Below are 19597 nucleotides of genomic sequence, written 5' to 3'. Positions count from 1 at the left end.
CGAAAAGTGCTGAAAAGAAAGAGAGGAAAGGGAAACAATGAAGCTTAATCAACCTGGAAGTCCTTTGGATTCATTAGGGCTCCTTTGTTTCCCTAACAGCAGGCTGTACTAAAAACAAGCCCAGAAGTGCCTCTGGAGCCTAGGACCTCGCAGCTGAACGCAGTACCAGCCCACTGCGCCAGCCCTCGGGGACAGCACTCATCTTGCACGTTGCTCATCCACGCCTACGAGGGTGGTGGAGTTTGTCTGACAGCAGAGGTGCGACTCTGACACAGTTTAAGATTGGTGGCATAATAAAAGACAGTGATCCAAGGAGAAAGTGTGAATTAGAAAAAGAAATCATTTTTCTCTCTCCTGTAGCTGTAAATAACCTCACCCACAACTCCCTACTTCCAAAACTATAGGCCAAAGCGCTAGGGAAGAAGAGTTTGCTGGAGAGCTTTTCTTTTTAAGGACGTCGTCACCAAAGAGCTGTATTTGCTAAAGACATGGATTTTCAAACTCTTTCATCTCATGAAACAAACAGTTCTCTTAACTCTTTCACATCAGGCCATTCGTCCTACCGCATCCTTCCTCCCACTCACACCCAAAAAGCAGGAAAGATTTCTGGGGTGTCCAGTAGAGGAAGGCAATGATGATGTGTCCCATTTCTCCAGGGTGGGGAGATATCTAGAGAAAGAAGTAATGGTGGCACTGGGATAGGTCATGGAACTAATGATTTTGTTGTTGCAAAATATTGGGGATGAAAATGAAAGCATACAGGGGAGACTAAATCAGAGCCAAGGCAAGAAAGAAGCCTGGTGGTTGGTGACAAAGACTGTGCTCATGAGCAGAGCCTCTCAGCAACTGACAGTTGCCTGGGGACTTGCCACTTAAATTGTGGTCCAACATTACCTGAAAGCTCCTTACAAATAAGGAATCTCAGGACTCATCCCAGATCTACGGAATGAGGATTTGCATTTAACAAACCCACTGGGTGATTTGCATCTACATTTAGTTTGAGAAGCACTGAGCTAGGACATTGGCATATTTTTAGGCTCCCAGTAAATTAAGAGATAAATAATAACAGAACCAGAAGGGTTTAATTGTTTGTACTTAACATTTAGTTCTTTTAAAACACACACACACACACACACACACACACACACACACATACTACAATGACTATATAAATAATCTAATGTGGAGATAACATCAAAAGTCTAAAGTCTCTGTAAATGTCAGGCCCAGGTCCTCCCGGCCCCGGATAGGACCTTCAAAGAATATAAAACCACCACCACCCAACAGCTGTTTGGAACTCAGCAACTCCCCATGCATCAGGATCATGTCCTAACTGTGAACATGAAGAACTTTCCTTTCCATATGAATGCACCAACTTTCCTTTCAATATGAATATAGGACCATCTGTATCCCTGTCCCAGAGAGAATTTTTTGGTGTACCAAGTTATGCTTACGGCTGGCTGAAACTCAAGTTTAGCTTGATCAGTATCAGAGAAACCCATATGCAGTCTTTGTAAGCAAGAGAAAAAATGACCTCCAGGGACAGCCCACTGCAGCAGTACATAAATAAGTTGGCAGATGTGTCAACTACGCATATTAGTCCAGGAGTGCAGTTCTTTGGGGACTGAAGTCCAAAGACAAAGACATTTGTGGGTTGCTGGTCAATCTGGAGCATTTCTTCTAATTATTCTGGATGTGTTTTTGACAGGAGCTTAAGGGCAGTTCAATAAATTAAAATGTATTTACATGGCAATGAAGAATCATCTCAACGTGCAGAGTTATTTAATTACCAAGGTGCTTTGTGTGCTGCTAAACTTAAGACTGTGTCAGCCTTTCTGGGACAAATCTTTATTTTCAGGGCCATGTGGCTCAGCCAGAAATGATCCCCTGGGTTGGAACTTGTCACTTATATAAGGGGAGTCTCCTCACTGACCCCCATTTCCATGGACAGCTCTAAACAGATTGGTAATCTCAATGTCAGACATCATGATGAAGTCAGTGCTGCCAAGGCCAAATGTCCCCCTTCAGGGATGTGGCCTCCATCCCAGAGGAATTGTAAATGAAGTCACACCCCATTTGCAGTTTTCAACGCATGTCAGGGTTGCTGTCTGTCTGAGTGACTTTCAGAGAATTTTCTTGAGGCATCTAGAGGTAGGTATATGATGAAAGCCTATGTTCATGCAGGCAGCATCAAAGCACAATTGGTAAACAGTGACCTCATATTATCAGGGACAGGGACAATTTTTCTCAAGCTCTTCACCATACTGATTCTACAGGAAAGGGGACACCACTGAAGTCCAGGCACTCCAGAAGGAGAAGATAGGCACTTGGAAGCTCAGGGTCAAATCCTCAGCAATGAGTTGGGTAGGCAAGAAAAAAGGATAAAAAACATTTGTACCTCCAAGTCTCCTAAAATTTCTGTCTACTTCAAGTTCAAAGGTTAGTAATCGATTTTGATCAGAGACAATATTGGCAACATATACTAGCAGTGGTTTAGATCCTCCCTTTAGCTAACACAGGTCAAGGAAGCTAATTATCTTGAATAAAAGTGAGATAGAAAAGCCAAACATCACCCATCTTCCTTCTTTGGATGTAAATCAAAATATGTTAAATATTTAGCTTGCTGTTACTATAGACAGAATGAGCAGACCTGAGTCCTCCATAATCAGACCCAACTAGGCCATGTGGTTAAATAGAAAGAGTTCTGTCTTAGAATCAGGAAACCTGGGTCTCACATTTGATTCAACCCCTTATGAGCTATGGGTCCTCAAAGAAGTCCCTTTACCTCCCCAGTTTTCATTTTCCTCTTCGACATGAGGGGTTGAATTACTAAAGAACTCTCTGATTCATTCCAGTTGTAGAATTCTATTTCACTGATTCCATTTACGGTAACTATACCTCTTTTTCATCCATTCCTTCTGAAAAGCAACAATCTTTCCAGTTGATTGTAAGCGTTTCAGCCACTGAACTATCTCAAATTCATCCCTCTAGGTCCAGACATCTTGACTCTGGTGGTGGGGTCTGACATCAGCTGCTGTCCCAATACGCCTTGGCCCACCTGCCGCGGCTACCTATATAAGAGGACTCACTCCGGGTTCATGAAGGGTTGGAGGAAACGGTGGTTCGTGCTGAAGCATGATGGCTGCGTCCACTACTACAGACACAAGAAGGTAAACTAAGGGGAAGGGAAAGGGTTGGAGTGGGTGAGAACAAGAAACCCTGGGCAGTACAGGAAGTCCATTACCAAAGTATTGTCTTATAAGGTACCATGCATGTGGTAGGATCTTAGAAACAGTGTTCTCTCCAGTGACTTTTAAAGAACTTTTCCTTCTTCAGAAGTTCAGAGAACTGTAATTTATTTTCTCTGCTGCTGCATAAATCAAGGCTGGCATACATTTCTAGCTGATTTATTCCTACTTTCAGATCCTCTGTGAAAACTTTCTTATCAAAGCCAATAAAATAAGAACCAAACTATATACCTAGTACCCTAGAGAAATCAAGGTGGGCTAAGGCAAAGCACAGCTAACATCTCACTAGACCGCTGTGCCTGGGCTCTGTTCCTTAGGTTACAGGGACTGATGTTACTAAGGCTTCTGAAGCAGAGCACCTACTAAGCCACCTGAAATACTTTGTTTCATTTCCCAGATTTCCTTAGAGCAGTGATTTCTAACCATAGGTGAGGGTTGAAAACTTCTAGGGAATGTTCTCAAAATATGAGATCCAGTCCGCAACCCAGTTGTTTCTCATTCAGCAAGTCTGGGATGAGGCCTGGGCTTGTGGGTGTGGGGAAGGCACTTCAGGTGATGCTGGCCTGCAGTTCAAACAACCAACCGGCAGGTCAGGTCTTATCAGCAGAATTGTTTTCTTTGCCCTATGCAATACAATGTTTAATTTTTTTAATCAAAAGCAAGCATCATAAATTTTAGAGATTTCACACAGAAATTCCAATTTCCAATTTCTCTTGAAAAATTCTCTAGTCACAGTTGGTGGGAACTGTGTAGTGACTGCCTCCTCTAGGGAGGGTGAGAGGGGCCCAGTTCAACCGAGGGCCCACTGCTTCCTATGTCCTCTGCCCGGCTGGCTTCACTCTGAACCACCTGTGTGACCCGCTGCTAATAAGCGTGAAAAACAGGAGCTTGGGTTATTTACCTTATCCATGACACAATTTTATTTTTCTGCCTTTATTTTATATTGCTCTAGTTTCTTAATTTTAAGCTTTTTTGTATTTTATATATTTCTTAAATGACCTTAATTCCCTTCTGGAACAAGGAGTATCTATCTGTCTATCTATCTATCTATGTATCTATCTATCTATAAAGAAATCAGTACATTTAAAAAAAATGAGTAGTAACTTTGCATATGGAATCATTGTGAAGACTCCTCATTCCTAGACTGTGAATCATTTATTTGTGACATAGACCAGGAGGTGTCTGCCTTTCATGGCAATGCGAGCCGTACAGCTACTTTGCAAAAACTTTGTCTCCCTCCAGTGCAGGAAAATAGGATTCTCTGTAAGCAGGATGAGAAATGATGGTCTAGCCTTGTTTTCTGTATTCTGAGTATTAAAGTGGAACAGACCAGAAGGTTCCAACCTGGGTATGCTTCAGAAGCCCCTGAAGAGTTTTCCAAAGTACACATGCAAACTACCTCCTTCCCGCTTCCCTCCTGAGTGGCGCCCTGGAAACTGTATATTCTTTTGTAAGCTTTCAAGGCCATTCTGAAGGAATTGATTTGTAGCCTGGATAAGTCCCACAGCAAAGTTTATTCCCATCTATAGTCAGAAGACAAAAATAAAACAATAATGCAAGCTTGCCAATTTTTCTTTCATGGAATAGATGGTTCTTTATCCTGAGATTGTGTCCATCTCCTACCTCTCGGTGATGATAATTTTTGTTTCCTCTTGTGAAACAGTGACAATAGTAGATGCCAGCTTTTCTTTAATGGCTTCTTCAGCAAAACAAATACATAAAGCAACCCTATGCCGAGCACCCCATAGTTTAAGATTCCTGCTTCTTGAGATTAAGAATGATTCCTGGAGCAGTGTCTGGGCCTGCCAGGGGGCAATCATGGGGCTAGTGGTGCCTGCAGATGTTATATTTGGCTTGCACAGAGTTTTCATAATTTTTTTAATGCAATGCATTCAGGTGAAGCAGCTACTATCCAATTTGCCATAATCCCTACTACTCCTCATTTCCTTACACTGAGCCCAGCCATTTAAATTACTCACTAGGCCCTTCAGGGATTTGAGTGTATGAGTCCTGAGGTAGAATTTATGTGAAAAATTAAAAGTGTGGTGGTAGAGAGGTTAGAATTAAAATAGATTTTTTTAAAAAACTGCTTCTAGTCCTCTTTGGAAAAGACATGTACATCTTATAGTAAGTTTGGACACAGCTAAGAAAAAAACATCTTGAGTAACTGCTGTTGTGAGCATCACCACCAAAATAGGGCTAACATGGAGATGGTAGAATATAAAAATACAGCTTTATTTTGTTTATGAAGAGCCAAAATCAGATCCCTTGTAATGCTACAAATTCCAGAATACATTATGTCTAATCTTTAGAGTAGATAGCAATGACTGAGAAGAGTTAAGGGGGCATAATAAGAACACAACAGATTAAATTAGCAGAAAATGAACTCAGCTATACAGTATTCATTCATGCAACAAATATTTATTGAGTGCTTTTTAAGAGCCAGGCATTATACTACGCACTGGGAATATAAAAACAAAAACAAAAACAAAAAAACAGACATGGTGCCTGCCCTGTTTGTACTTATAGTTGCATAGAAGAGACTGATATTAAGAAATAGACTTACAAATAAATATACAATTGTGATTGGTACAGTAAGAAAAATTATGGGATGGGAGAAGAGAATTGTAGCAGTCTGAATCCAAACAAGAGATACAATCACACAGTGATTTAAACAACTTTAATAGAAATAATTATTAAACTATGATAAAAGAATCACTATAGGCTATAAGAAAAATCTATACGCTACCAAGGGAAAGTACCCAAGGAAGGACAAACTTAGAAAGGGTACCCCTCTCCAAGGTTGGGGATTCAGATCTCCTTGGGAAATGTAGTTGAATCCACTGGATATCAGAGCCGCTCACTAGTTCACTGAGACAGAGTTAGTTATTCTGCAGTCAGAGGGCAAACAGGAAGCAACACTTTGGAGCACAGATGGGGCAGGTAAACTGAAGCTGGTAGCTGGTGCATGGGAACATAAGAGGAGTTGGGGATGCCACTGTGGCAGGAAGCCTGGAGCATGAGATATCCCTGTTGCGAAGAATGTCTGGAGTGAGATAGTGCAGGGAGGACTGCAGGAGACAAACCTATAGGAGAGGGGAAGTGAGCAGAGGGAATCAGCGTACCAGGGTAGGCAGGAGATGTCCATATGGAAAGGGTCACAGGAAGGTTATCACCAGGTCACACTAGGGCTGCAAGGTTTCCAGGGACAGGGTGTTCTGGGTGAATAGCTAAGATAGAGCACGCCCAGATGTCCACACACTCACACTGCAGACCCACCCTAAGCCGCTGAAAAGAGCGGGAGGGCCCCTTCCTCTTGCAATGTTCCTCTAGCGCCCTCTACTGAGAAGACAATGCGCTTAAAAAAAAAAAAAAAAAAAAACTATGGAAAGGAATTCCATCCATTATTGCAGAGCATAGATTGAGGAGTGAATTTCGAGATGAGAAGCAATAAGTTTGTAACTGGCCAAGAGTGAAATGGAGGGTTTAGTATAGATTAGAATACATGGGAGTATGTAACGAATTCCTTCTTGAGGATGTAATATTTTAGCTTAGGCCTGAGGACTGAAATAAAGCTAGCCGGACAGATGGTTGAGATGAGAGTTCTCTAGGCAGGAAAAACAACATGTATGAAGTCCCTGAGCTGGAAAAAAGCTTGGCAAGTTTGAGGAACTCTGAGAAAGCCCAGTGCAGCTACACCAGCGTGCAAGGAAGAGGGCAGGGAAGGCAGGAGGTCAGGCTAAAGAGGTAGGGAGGAGGCTGTCAACTCAGGGTCCTGAGTCAATGACAAGGATTTTTGGATGTTCTTCTAACTACAATAGAAGGCCACCAAAATTCTCTTGGGCAAGGCAATTTCAAAAGATCATTTTGACTGTTATGTGGAGAATAAATTGGAGGGGGATAAGACTGGAATGGAAATAACAGTTAGAATGCTAGTACCGTAGTCTAGGCAAGAGGAGAGCCTAGGTAAGTAGTCTTGACCAGAGTGGGAATAAGGAAGCTAAGTGGACAGATCTCTAGAAACATTTAAAAGCCAAAATCAAAAGGATTTGGTGATGGATTAAATGTGGTAGAGAAAGGGGAAATAAGGACAGCCAAGGATGACTTTGAAGTTTCTGATCAAAGTAACTGGTTGGATAAGATATCTTTTACTGAAAAAGGAGCAGGTTACAAGGGTATAGGGTAAGGTGAGATCAATAGTTCAATTTGAACTACATTTAGAGTATTATATATACTGTATAGTTATAGTATAGCAAATACATATATGTAGTATTTAAAGCCATGGAAACTGATGAGATTGCTAAGGGAGAAAATATAAAGTGAGATGAAAAGAGAACTCTCAAACACTGAGAGTGGACAAAGTAGGAGGAAATAGGAAAGGTGATTGAGAGGGGTGGCCAGAGAGATAGAAACAAAACCCAGGAAAACATGTGCCATGGAGCCAAGATTAAAAAAAAAAAAGTTTCAAGAAGGAAGGTGATAGTGTTTCCTGGCATTGCTGAAGGGTCATACTGTGATAAGTATTAGGAAGCATCTGCTGGGTTTGGCATTATGCAAAGTCCTTGGAAACTCTGGCAAGAAAAGTCTGGGTTATATAGAGTGAGTTGAGAAAGAAACAATTTATTATATGAATTGGAAAAGTATAAACAGCATTTGCAGAGCAGTCTTTTGAAAATCTTGCCTATGAAAGAGACTAGAGAAATAGTGTGAGAACTGAAGAGTATTTAGTCCATTTACAGTTAATTTAATTACTGATATAATTGGGTTTACATCTACTATTGTTATTTTTGCTTTCAATTTGTCTCTCTATTCTGTTTCTATTCCTCACCTTTCTTGCCTCCTTTCAATTAAGTTAATAGTTTTATGATCCCATTTAACTTGTAGTTGTTAGGTCTTTTACTGTTCTTTCAGTGATTACCAAAAATATTACACCATGCATTTAGATTACTGGAGTCAAACATAAATTAGTACTTATACTATTTTATGGACATCACAGCATCTAATTTAGCCATGCCTTAAGTAATATGTTTGTGTTGTCATATATTTAAATTCTATACAGATTGCAAATCCTCTGAGATATTATTATTATTATTATTATTATTATTATTATTATTTGCGGTACGCGGGCCTCTCACTGCTGTGGCCTCTCCCATTGCGGAGCACAGGCTCTGGACGCGCAGGCTCAGCGGCCACGGCTCACGGGCCCAGCAGCTCCGCAGCATGTGGGATCTTCCCAGACCGGGCACGAACCCGTGTCCCCTGCATCGGCAGGCGGACTCTCAACCACTGCGCCACCAGGGAAGCCCGATATTATTATTTTATACAATCAATATTCTTTTGTATTTACCCATATCTACCTTTTGCATTGGTATTCATCTGTTCCTGCATCTTTAAACAGTTAACCTGCAACATTTTCCATCTTCCAAAAGAATGGTATTTAGTTGGAGGTCTGCTGGGGGTGAATTTTTCAGCTATCTTGGGCAAATATCTTTATTCCCCCCTTAATACTTTAAGAATACTTTTACTGGATATAGAATTCTAGATTGGGTAGCTCTTTTCTTTCAGATCATTGAATATGTCTTTTCACTTTCTTTTGGCTTTCACTGTAACAGTAAGACTATTAGATAACTTCTCAGTATAAGTTGTTTCTTTGTGCTTTATTCTGCATATATTCTTCTGAAATTCTTCTGTCTAGTTTAATAGCAAATAAACTCCAGTAAGTTCTTAATTTCAGCAATTGTATTTTCAGTTCCAGAGTCCATTTGATTATTTGTTATATTCTCCTGTTTATGCTGAAATGCTTTTTAAAATGTCTTTTATTTTTTGATCATATTAATCATAGTCCTGCTAAAGTCCATCCTTTATCAGGATCCTCTATAGGTGCCTGTTTTTTTCATCTGCCATTTCTGCAATTTTGTCTGTGTTAGAAAGATAAGGGCACTACTCCTAGGCCATCTTAATCTATTCAGTGCTAAAATAATTGTAAGACAACCTTCAGTCATTGTGAAGGTTGGTCTTTTTGTCATTCATTCTAATTCCCAAGGTTATTCTTCAAGATTCTAATTCAGAGCATGATTTATAAGGACCTACTCCTTGATGGGATCTGAACTCCATGAGTATGTTGAAATCTCTGCTCAACTTCTTAGCCCCTTCAGGAGGAAGTGACCCCAATGTTGGGCTCATCTTCTGCTGGATTTTAGTCCCATTATTCTTCACTATCTTATAGGCTCTCTGATGTATTCAGAGGCATTTATATATCCTTCAGCTCTTCTAGTTTTCTCAGTAATAGAGTTGATGCTAATGAACTAGTCTGCCATTACCAAAAGGACAATTCCAAGTTGTCAAGCTTCCTTGACAGCTGAAAAGGAAGGATATATGAGGGCAGAGTTGTTTTTGTTATTGTTTTTAAGGTGTAAGATACCAGTTTAAGTGTCAATGCTGCTGAGAGTAGAGTCAGGAGAAAAAAGGAGAAAAAAGCTGAAGATACAGAAAAAGAGGAATTACTGGTGGATACATTTACCTTACAATCCACCTATCCTAAAATTGGGTATATCTAGCTCATAGGTACCAAAAGAGAAACTGAACTTTATGAAGGATAAGACTGAATGTTCAACCAGGTTTTTCAGAAAAAGGAAGCATTCTCTGTACATTGTAGCAGAACAAGCCAGTTTTTGTTCTGTTCCAGGGATCTATGTATGCAAGAACCCAAACGTGGGTGTACGTGGGGGAAAAAGGACTGGGAGACACTTCACACACTGGGCTTTACAGATCTCAAAGAAGAAAGCAGTGTTATGCTTTAAATACTTGTCTCTATTTCAGGAATTGTGATTGTCACAGCGTATTTACTTCGCTATGTTGGAGGAGGAGTCCAAGGGACTGAGTAGCACACAATAGTGTGAGAGACTTCATTTTGAACAAAGAGTAAAATTTGGGGCATGAAATAAGATTAAATATTTTTGTCACATGTCTTGAATTTCTTTTGTAAATGAGACCTGTTAATCTTTGATTTCCTTTTACGAAGGAAAGTGAATGATATTACCTTCCAAAATTGCCACGATGTTAACAATGCACTTTTAAAGGCAATTAAGCTCTAAAACTAGAGGCGGGGTGAAGTAGAATAGAGTACGGGCCTTGAAGGTCAGTCTAGCTCTACAGCCCACAATCTCAGAATAATTTTATACTATGACTTTTTGTAAAGTAAGAGTTATCGGAAAAGGGATTTGCCCTAGAATTGACCTAAGAAGCAGAGGAAAACCAGGCCCACAGAATGGGCTTGAACAGATAGTAGAAGGAAACAATACAGTTGATTCCTGATGGCACCTTACGGTCTTGCTTATTACCAAAATGGTTCTTTGCCTGCAGCTATCCAGGAGACCTTATGGAAGAGACGGAATGGTGGAGCTCTGAGGACAGATCTGTCAAGAGATTCAGCTATGTTATAAAATCACTTGCATATGGAGTTGGCACTATATGTCATGAGGTCGCATATTAAGAATGTAGATTACAAGAGAAGAGAGCTGAGGTCAAAGACATTGGGATGAGGACAGAGCCAGTCAGAAGTCTGGCATGGGGAGGAGGATCCAGCATTAGAGGCTGAATAGGAACAGCCAACGAGGCAAAAAGAAAACCAGAGGGAGTTTTATGTTTCCAGAGCCCAGACATGAATGTGTTTCAAAAGGGTAGGAGCAGTCAGTGGAGTTAAATGTTGCTGTGAAGTCATTGCCTGTCAGATACAAGCCTCTAAGTGGGAGAGTGGACCTCCTTTGCTATGACTGGCCTTCTCTGGCCTTGCCTTGCCTCTTTGAATTCACTTCTTCCCAATCTAAAGGCATATTTGTCTGTTATATCCTGAGGGAGGGGAGAGAAAACCCTCTTGAAGACACATTTATTGTGACTAACTTTCTATCTCTCATCTCCTTTTCTAAGGCAAATTCTTGGGAAGAGTTGTCCAACCCTACCTTCCTTCATTTTCTTTCCTAACCCACTGCAATCAGGTGTCTGTTTCTGCTATACATGTGGACATTGAAATTATGATCATATCTAGATTATCCAGGAAGAGAGTATAGGATGAGAAAAGCAGTGGGCCACCAACATTTAATGGGACATGATAATGTTTACCTGATAAAGCTCTTATGTGGATTAAATTAAGTATCATATATAAATCAATAATTACAGGGCCTGGCACATAGTTTCAACTACTAGATTCCATCCCCTCGACCCATTTTACCTTAATCTAAGTAATTTGCCTGTGGTCATGTAGCTCATACGTGAGTACAGATTCAAACTCGTGTCTTCTTGGCTAAAAAGCATACTTCTATCTTTCCACTACTCCAAACTTCCTTCCCAGAGCTTCAGTCCCCAGTTTTGTGCCTAACTACAAACTACCTGCCCCCTGGGAACCACAGTCCCTGATGCATTTCCCAGGTTCACACCTCAAACCTCATCCAGCTAACCTAAAAGAGAGGTGAACATAAGAACTATTAAGTAAGATTCGTGAGCATCATTTGCTGATTTCACAGGAATGGAACAAATAAATACCTCATCAATGGAAGAATGCTTGTGGCATTCAGAAAGCAGGGAATAAGTCAATATATGTGGTCAATATAACAGAGGATTTCCAAGTTTCCTATAAAATCTTAAGTAAGTTCAGCTCCAAATTTCAATACCTCATTGGAACCTTACTTTGTAATTTAAGTGATTCCCAGTAGGTGGCGTAGCTTACTCACAAATGGTTTCTCAGAGCCCACCTGGGAGAGCAATTTGAATCATAAAATTCTTGTTAATGCAGGAAGAGACAAATAATTTAGACCAACTTCCTCCTTTTCCAAAATATGAAAACGAGGATTAAAGATTATATGATTTATAAGAGAAGACCCAGCATTTAAACCAGGTCGTTGATATTCACCTGGAATCCTCCTATTTATACTAGTTACCAGTCTCAAACTTTGGGTAACGTCCCCTAGGAAGGCCATGCAATGGCAGTAAGCAGCTAGCTCTGGGTTAGGAAAGTGTAAGGCTACATAGAGAAAGTTGTCTGCCATGATATGACCACAGTCTTAGGATGATAACCTGTTGGGCCTATTTATCCAGTATTAAGAAATCTCAATACAAAAGGACATTTAAAATGGGAAGAAATCCACCCCTTCCCTTTCACCTTCCTGATCTTCTCCTACCACCTTCTGCTCTTTCTCCTACAGCAAAATCCCACTTGCCAGCTATATGTTCAGATTATAAATTAGAAGAAAGCCAGCTTTCCAAAGCGGCTTCCTTCCCAGGCTGCCCCAGTATCTGGAATTCCCAGGGACAAAGACAGGCCATCATGCCATGTCCACTTCTAAAAGATATTCCTGGGGGAAGTTCATATCCATTCTGTTATTGGCAAAACAGTTATTGAAAACTTACAGTATGTCAGAGACAGAGCTGTAAAAATAATAAGCCAGGCCAACAGCTCTCCTGGAGTTTCGCTTTACTGTGGGAAGAGACAGAAAATAAACAGGATAATTTCAGATACTAATAAGTATCTGGATTTGAGAGTGGCTGGGAGAAGGGGTAGAGTTGGGAGGCTATTTTTAAGTAATCATCAAGGATGCTTGTCTGGGAAGATGACATTTAAGATAAAACAAAGATCTGGGGGAATGATTTCAGTAGAGGAAACAGCTAGTACAAAGGACCTGAGGGGAGAGTATCAAGCTGTTTTCAATCATTATAATCTCAATAAGCATTAGGTAGTTTATCCCGTTGGTTCTTAAGTGCTTGCTACCTGGTATAAAGAAAAATACTGAAGGCACTGAGGTTTAAATGAGGGAAAGGAGAGGGATCATCCTGGAACATGTCAGGCGTGTCTCCTTTCCCCAGTGTGGAGGTCGTGGGGACAGTTGAGTCCAGCAGTGTGGCCCTGGTCTGTGGGGAAGTGCAAGGACAGGAGGCGGGTATCACAAGGAGAAGAGACTCACTAAAGGGATAAACGGAGGGCACCAAATCCAAACTGCAAGTACTTAAAAGAGATTTTAAAACACCCTGCTTATCTCCACCTCAGTGTTTCCCGAAACGTGGTCTGGGAACCACAAGTTAGAATCACCCACGCACTTATCAGATACCCCTGGGCATCATATCTGGTCTTCCAAATCTTAATTTATGGGATAGGGCTCAGGAATATGGCTAATAATAAGTACACACACACACACAGTAAATGTTATATACACTAAAGTTGAGAACTGATGCTCTAGAGAATTTGCATTTTCCCAGTGCTTCAGCTCTTCAAATAGTATGGCCTTCAACTTTCTCCTAGCACAGGCTCAGTTCTTCAAAGTAGGAAGAGACTAAAACACATCTGAGAGAAAAAGGGAAGATTAATGGATGGCCCAGAACCCTGTGAAACATTAGGGAGTTTTAAAGAGATCTTTAATAGTTCCCTTTATTAACAAGACATGGGTCTTTGATAATTCGTGATTTTTTAAATCTATAATATATAAAGGAGCACTTTTCTTTATGGATTTGAGTAAACAAAAGCTTTCTTCAAGGGTTTAGTATTAGTTTTCCTGTGGGTGGTGTAATTTTGTGGGCAATAATGTACTCTCTGTAAATCTCAAGAGCACTGAACTCTCACCTCATCCTGTTCTCAGGGACACGGTGGGAAGAAAGTTCCTTTAGTCAAACTGTGGGCTGGAAGGATGTGATTTCAACTCCTGCAGCACACAACAATGAGGACACAGCAAGTGCATTTGGAATGGTGAAGAAATGGATATGTTCCTCATGTCCACTGGTATCTTTGTATTCAATTTAAAAAGCTATGGCCAAAAAAGCAAGAGTAAATTTGGACTTCTTACCCACCCACCTCCCATCTGCCATTAGGTATTGAGGTTTTTTGTTTGTTTGTTCATTTGTTTGTTTTTACTAATCCTTCTACTGACCTAACCCCAATAAACCAGCAAAAAGCAGGATTATCTGGTTGCCTGATTCAGCCCAATACATTTAATGCTTGATTTCTTTTTTATTTTTCATCATCAAAAATTTGAAGGAAAGCACATGACTTCTCTCTTCCACAGATTTTTCTAGCAGGCCATAATGCCTAACAGTCGCAGCAGCAGCAGTAGTTGTAACAGCGGGGCCTTTGGGAAGATCTTTCAGAAACCCAACAACCCTTGCTTAAAGACAGTTCAACCACTATTCATACTCTTCAAATGTTTTAACCAAAATGTCAGAGGCTTTATCAGGGTGGAAATTATTTGATGGCTCCATAATACATTATTTTTCCTTGACATACACTTATCTCCTTATTCCAGTAAAATGTGCTAAATTGGCAAAAGGAGAATCAGTCAAAGTTGGTGTTTTTGTTCTTCACAAGGAATTTGGGGGGTATAAGAATAGACAAGACAAATTATTCATGAAGTACATATGCCATTTGCATTTTTCCCTTTGGGATACATTTGTCATCATCATTTATATGGAAGGTATTTGCTTACAGATCTGCCCTTTCACCTCAGAACTAAGGTAATGTTTCCATTTAAACTGAGTCATCCTTGTCCTAAATATTGCATAGTGGCACAGACCTGCCATCTCCTGTTTCCTTGGGCCAAATACGATGACAAAGCAAACTAGACTATGGTCCCCAAATCTCTTTGTACTCACTGCCACTTTGAGTGGAGGTCAGAAGTATTTGTTACATTGCAAGGAATTGTAACAGTGAATGAGTTGTGCAAAATTCTACCCAAGGAATTCTAAAATAAAAAGCTTGCAAATGAATGCCTGCTCTAGCTATGAAAAATGTGTTCTGAAAGCACAGAAGGAACATTTACAACTTGAAACTTTTCATCAGAAATTGAGAGAACTCAAGGTCAGTTTAATATTAATACTCTCCCAGCTCTTTCATCTAACAGATATCAAGTTGCATTTGAATCTGGTAAACAGATATGAATTTAGGTCAGTTTAGCCTTCAAAGGACAAATTTCTTGAGAAATATTCTATATCCACCTATTTAGTTTTGAGTATCATGATGTTATTTTAAGGTGAAAATGACCAAAACTTGCCTTTTTTATAGAATGAGAAATTCATTTCTGGTAAGCTGAAATTGCTTTTGAATAATTTATAGGGAACAGAGAATTCATCAGATCTGATATCAGCAGCCATGAGATTGCCTTGTTCTGTAATGGGTGCTAGGGGAGCTGGAAAGCTGGAGTTGGTTAGCATGAGAATTCCTATCCAGAATCTCATACAGGTTAAAGGCAGGTGAAATTTAAGAAATGGAAAGCTGCGGTCAAAACTATGTAAGAAGGAACATTTAAAAAATTAGCCTGTAAAGGATAGTGTCTAGACCTCCCACCCCGATGCTGATATTCATTCTACCATAGTTGCCAGTCAATAAGCAGGACCTCATCTCGTAGCACCATCCTCTCCTCTTTTTCACTGGTGGGGAGATGATGATAAGAGAAACAAGATGAAGTACTAAAGCCAAATAAAATGAAAATAGATTAATCCAAATAACGTGAGATAAAACCTTCAAATGATAACTGATCAATTCCCTATTTCTTACACTCAGACATTAGAATTTTTTCTCCCACTCTTTTAGACTGGCTCCTGAATCACTCTACCTTGAATCCCATCTGAAATTTTTTAAAATCTATAATCTTGGACTTCCCCAATATCCCATGTTCAGTCTCCTGTCCTTTAATTTTAAATGCTCTTATTAATCATCATTTTGTATGCAAGGGATATAGCTAATCATTAGTCTAGAAACCAAGTTGAATAAGACAAAGTTCCTACTCTTATAATGGTTGGTGATTGAACTTAAGCTTTTAGCATGGGTAATATTTCTGCACATATAATGTGGGAAAGAAAATTCGAGGTGGAAGAAACAGCCTGAGGAAAGTCTGTATAGGAATATGTTGAGATCCAACTAAGGAACCATAGTGGATCAATTTGATTGCATCATGGGGTATATGGACAAGACTAACGGAGACTTAAGACTGTAAAGATAGACCAAAGCCAAATACTAACAAACCTTAAATTCACAGTAAAGAGCTGTCCCCTATGCGGGTGGCAATGAAGAACCACTGAGTGATTCTGAACCTCAGAAGCATAACTGAAAGATAAATGAAGCTATTCCTTAGGACTGTGGGGAGGTGCTGGGAGGTTGGGTTGTAGGGTGAGCTAGGAAGCCTTGCATTAATTAAGGCAAGAGATAGGAGGCTGAATTTGGCTGATGGCACTAAGAATCAGGGAAAGAAATTGGATTTCAAAAATATCTTAGATATTCGACTGCTATTCCAAATTTTTCCTGTTACCCTACACTGTTTTCACCAGTCTTATATCCTCTATCCCACTATACACCCTCCTTTACTGTTCCTTGACCAACCTCTCCAGCCCCTAGCTATGGAACTTCTTAACATGGAGTTCAAGGACTCCCAGGAATATAATATTAAAAGGTTCTTGGACTTGGATGGGAGAATAGTTACATCTTTATTTTCACTAACCTCTAACTGAAACTTAAAATTTTCCTCAATTATAAAATAGGGAACAAACCACCATAAAATTGACTGTTCTGTCAATTTTTTTAATGACAGAAGCTACAGGTATTTTGTGTCATATTATAGTTATTGTTCATATATTAATATATAGTTTGTATTCATCACTATTTCAAAATTAAGGTAGCAATTAGTCCCATTACCAGATTCTACTGTTTAACATGTTATTTAAAAAGCAGGTGCTACCATATTACACATTTTTCTTTAATATTTTGTTAATGGTATTTCAGTATACTTGGTTTTCTTTGTAATCCTAAGTATTTTGATTTATGCATGTAAAAATGTTATTCTAAAAAAAGATACACAAGCTTCTCCAGACTGCCAAACATTAAGAAGCTTTGTAGAGATCTGGGTCATCATTTGAGGTCGTGGCCTGACACAATTTTCTGACCATCTCCAAGGTCTAGCTCTATACCCTTGAGAGGAAATATTCCATCTCTCACTCTTTTTAAAGGCAGCCTTGCCTCTGCTCATCACCTACAGACAAGGGAAGGAAAGATGTCCCCTCACTTGTCACTTCATTGCTGGTTTCACCTCTTCCCCCCCCCATTTTGTTTCCACTTTTTCTTCTATTTTATGAGCCTTCTTTGCACACCTTCAGAATGCCAGTGCTTTTGTAACCAAGCATAATTTCAATCTCCATTTTGTCCTTTTTTTTCCTGGAGAATTCTTTCTATACTAAATAAAAATGCTCTTCTCTGCTGGATCTAGTCAGTTTCTTGTTGCTGCATACAAGAAGCCAACAACTTTTAAAGATGAATGCCAAGTCTCCATTGATTCACTTCCTTATAAGAGAGAGCAGGAGGTGAGAGACGAATTTCCTGCTGGGAAGTTAATGCTGTGTGTGAGGCACCTCAGCAAGCCTGTGGACCATACAGTGATGGGAGAGAGGACAGGAAGGGAACTGTTGACTAACAAATGGAGAGAGGGTATTTTTAAGGGATAGGGAGTGCACCAAACATGAATTTCATCCAGGGTTGACCCTGATTGCTCCCACTGAATGACCTTGTGTGTTGAGAGTCTTGGCACATGTGAGTAAGTTGATAACCTCTGTTATGTAACATCTCAAAGGGCACACGCTTAGGCCACACACTAAAAATGAAAGCATGATAAATATTTTCTTTGTTGACATTGTGACTAATCTAGAATACTTTTAACAGATTTTGTTTTCATGAAACTTTCAATTTACCTCATTTCCTATGACTAAGAGATGGCACTGGTGATAGAAGATACTATGTGTTTTGTAGAACTTTGTGGATATTTTAGTATGATTTTGTTTTGTTGGGTCTTTTCTTCTTTTAACATACACATCAAATGACTAATGAAAAAAATAATTAGTGGGAAAATTATACACAGAATTTTCATTTAATATTCTCTCCCAGTATTGGAAGTAAATAATGAGGTTTCAGGGGTTGTTTCTGAAAATCTGTAACTTGACATTTTCAATAAAAATCAAGAAAACAGGAATAGAAAGTTTGATCAATAAAATTGGAGCCACAGATACAAGGATGTCTAGTATCACAAAATGTAAGCTTAGAATTCAAATGACTTTTATAATTTGAAGAAGTAGTTGGTGGGTAGGGACAAATATATACTGAGGGAAGAGGAGCCAAATGTATGTTTCTGTGAAACTAAAAATATCACAGGGTTAGAGTGGGCTATAATCATCCAGAAATCAAAACTAGAATGGAAAATGCAAAAATGCTCACTCCCTGGACACTGTGAAGTCCTTGTTTTAGTAAGGACGGCACAAGGGGTGACAGGAAGACATGAAGAAGGAGGATAACTGTCCCAGGAAAGGTCAAAATTCATAGAGTATGAAAAAAAAAGAATTTAGAAAAAGTACAAGGGACATGACATATTACATTTGGAAAAACGAAAATTGTAAGAATTAGTGTGTTTGGGTGTGCAGACCAGTACCGCTCCATGGTGATATTCAGAGCCCACAGGAAAAAAAAAAAAAATTTTTTTTTTTTTTTTGGTTGCATCAGGCCACTTGTGGGATCTTAGTTCCCCAGCCAGGACTGAATCCAGGCCATGGCAGTGAGAGCCCAGAATCCTAACCACTAGGCCACCAGGGAACTCCCTTAAAGGACAATGTATTAAGTTGTTCATAAGTAAATTTTTTTCCAATTTAATGGTTTATCCTTTCTTCTGCAAGTACATACCTCCTAATTTTCTAGTATCAAATTGTCTTTTTTTTTTTTAACACAAATAATAGATGTTAGATTTTTTCTTAAACACTCCTCTTTGGGAAAAATTTTTTTAAAAAAGAAGTGAAAAGTATATCCAATCTCTCTAATTTATTTTCATTGTCTACTCTTTGAATAGTTAGTTCAGACCAGTGATCCTGAACTTATTTATTACATAAATCTTTCAGAAAAATTTTAACACACATCCTTAGTGTACAGGATTATTTTATAATCACAATCATATTCTGCTCTGATAATATATTGATATTATTAAACTTACACAAAATATAAATTTAAAAGGATGAGATGAGGGCCTCCCTGGTGGCGCAGTGGTTGAGAGTCCGCCTGCCGATGCAGGGGATACGGGTTCGTGCCCCGGTCTGGGAGGATCCCATATGCCGCGGAGCGGCTGGGCCCGTGAGCCATGGCCGCTGGGCCTGCGCGTCCGGAGCCTGTGCTCCGCAACGGGAGAGGCCACAGCAGTAAGAGGCCCACATACCGCAAAAAAAAAAAAAAAAAAAAAAAAAAAAAAAAAAAAAAAGGATGAGATGAAAAATAAACATTATAATTTATTTTACTTGTTAAAGATTCAAATGACCCATTATGTTTTCTCTCATCTTAAAAATATTATTGAGAC

General features: G+C 39.5%; 1 protein-coding gene across 1 annotated transcript in view; it reads left to right on the top strand.

Annotated features, from left to right (window-relative positions):
- The window catches only part of LOC308616336 (uncharacterized protein), a gene marked incomplete at both ends in the record, with an annotated part of 100396 nt that overhangs the window by 44552 nt on the left and 36247 nt on the right, over positions 1-19597 (top strand). Inside the window, one exon of the mRNA XM_081232602.1 lies at positions 2992-3170. Coding sequence (XP_081088728.1) covers positions 2992-3170 — 179 coding nt within the window. The remainder of the gene's footprint in view (positions 1-2991; positions 3171-19597) is intronic.

Source organism: Mesoplodon bidens (genome assembly GCF_964165515.1).
Source record: "Mesoplodon bidens genome assembly, chromosome: 4".
Classification (NCBI taxonomy): domain Eukaryota; kingdom Metazoa; phylum Chordata; class Mammalia; order Artiodactyla; family Ziphiidae; genus Mesoplodon; species Mesoplodon bidens.
Note: the sequence above shows the minus strand (reverse complement) of the source record. Positions and strands in the feature narration are given on the sequence as shown.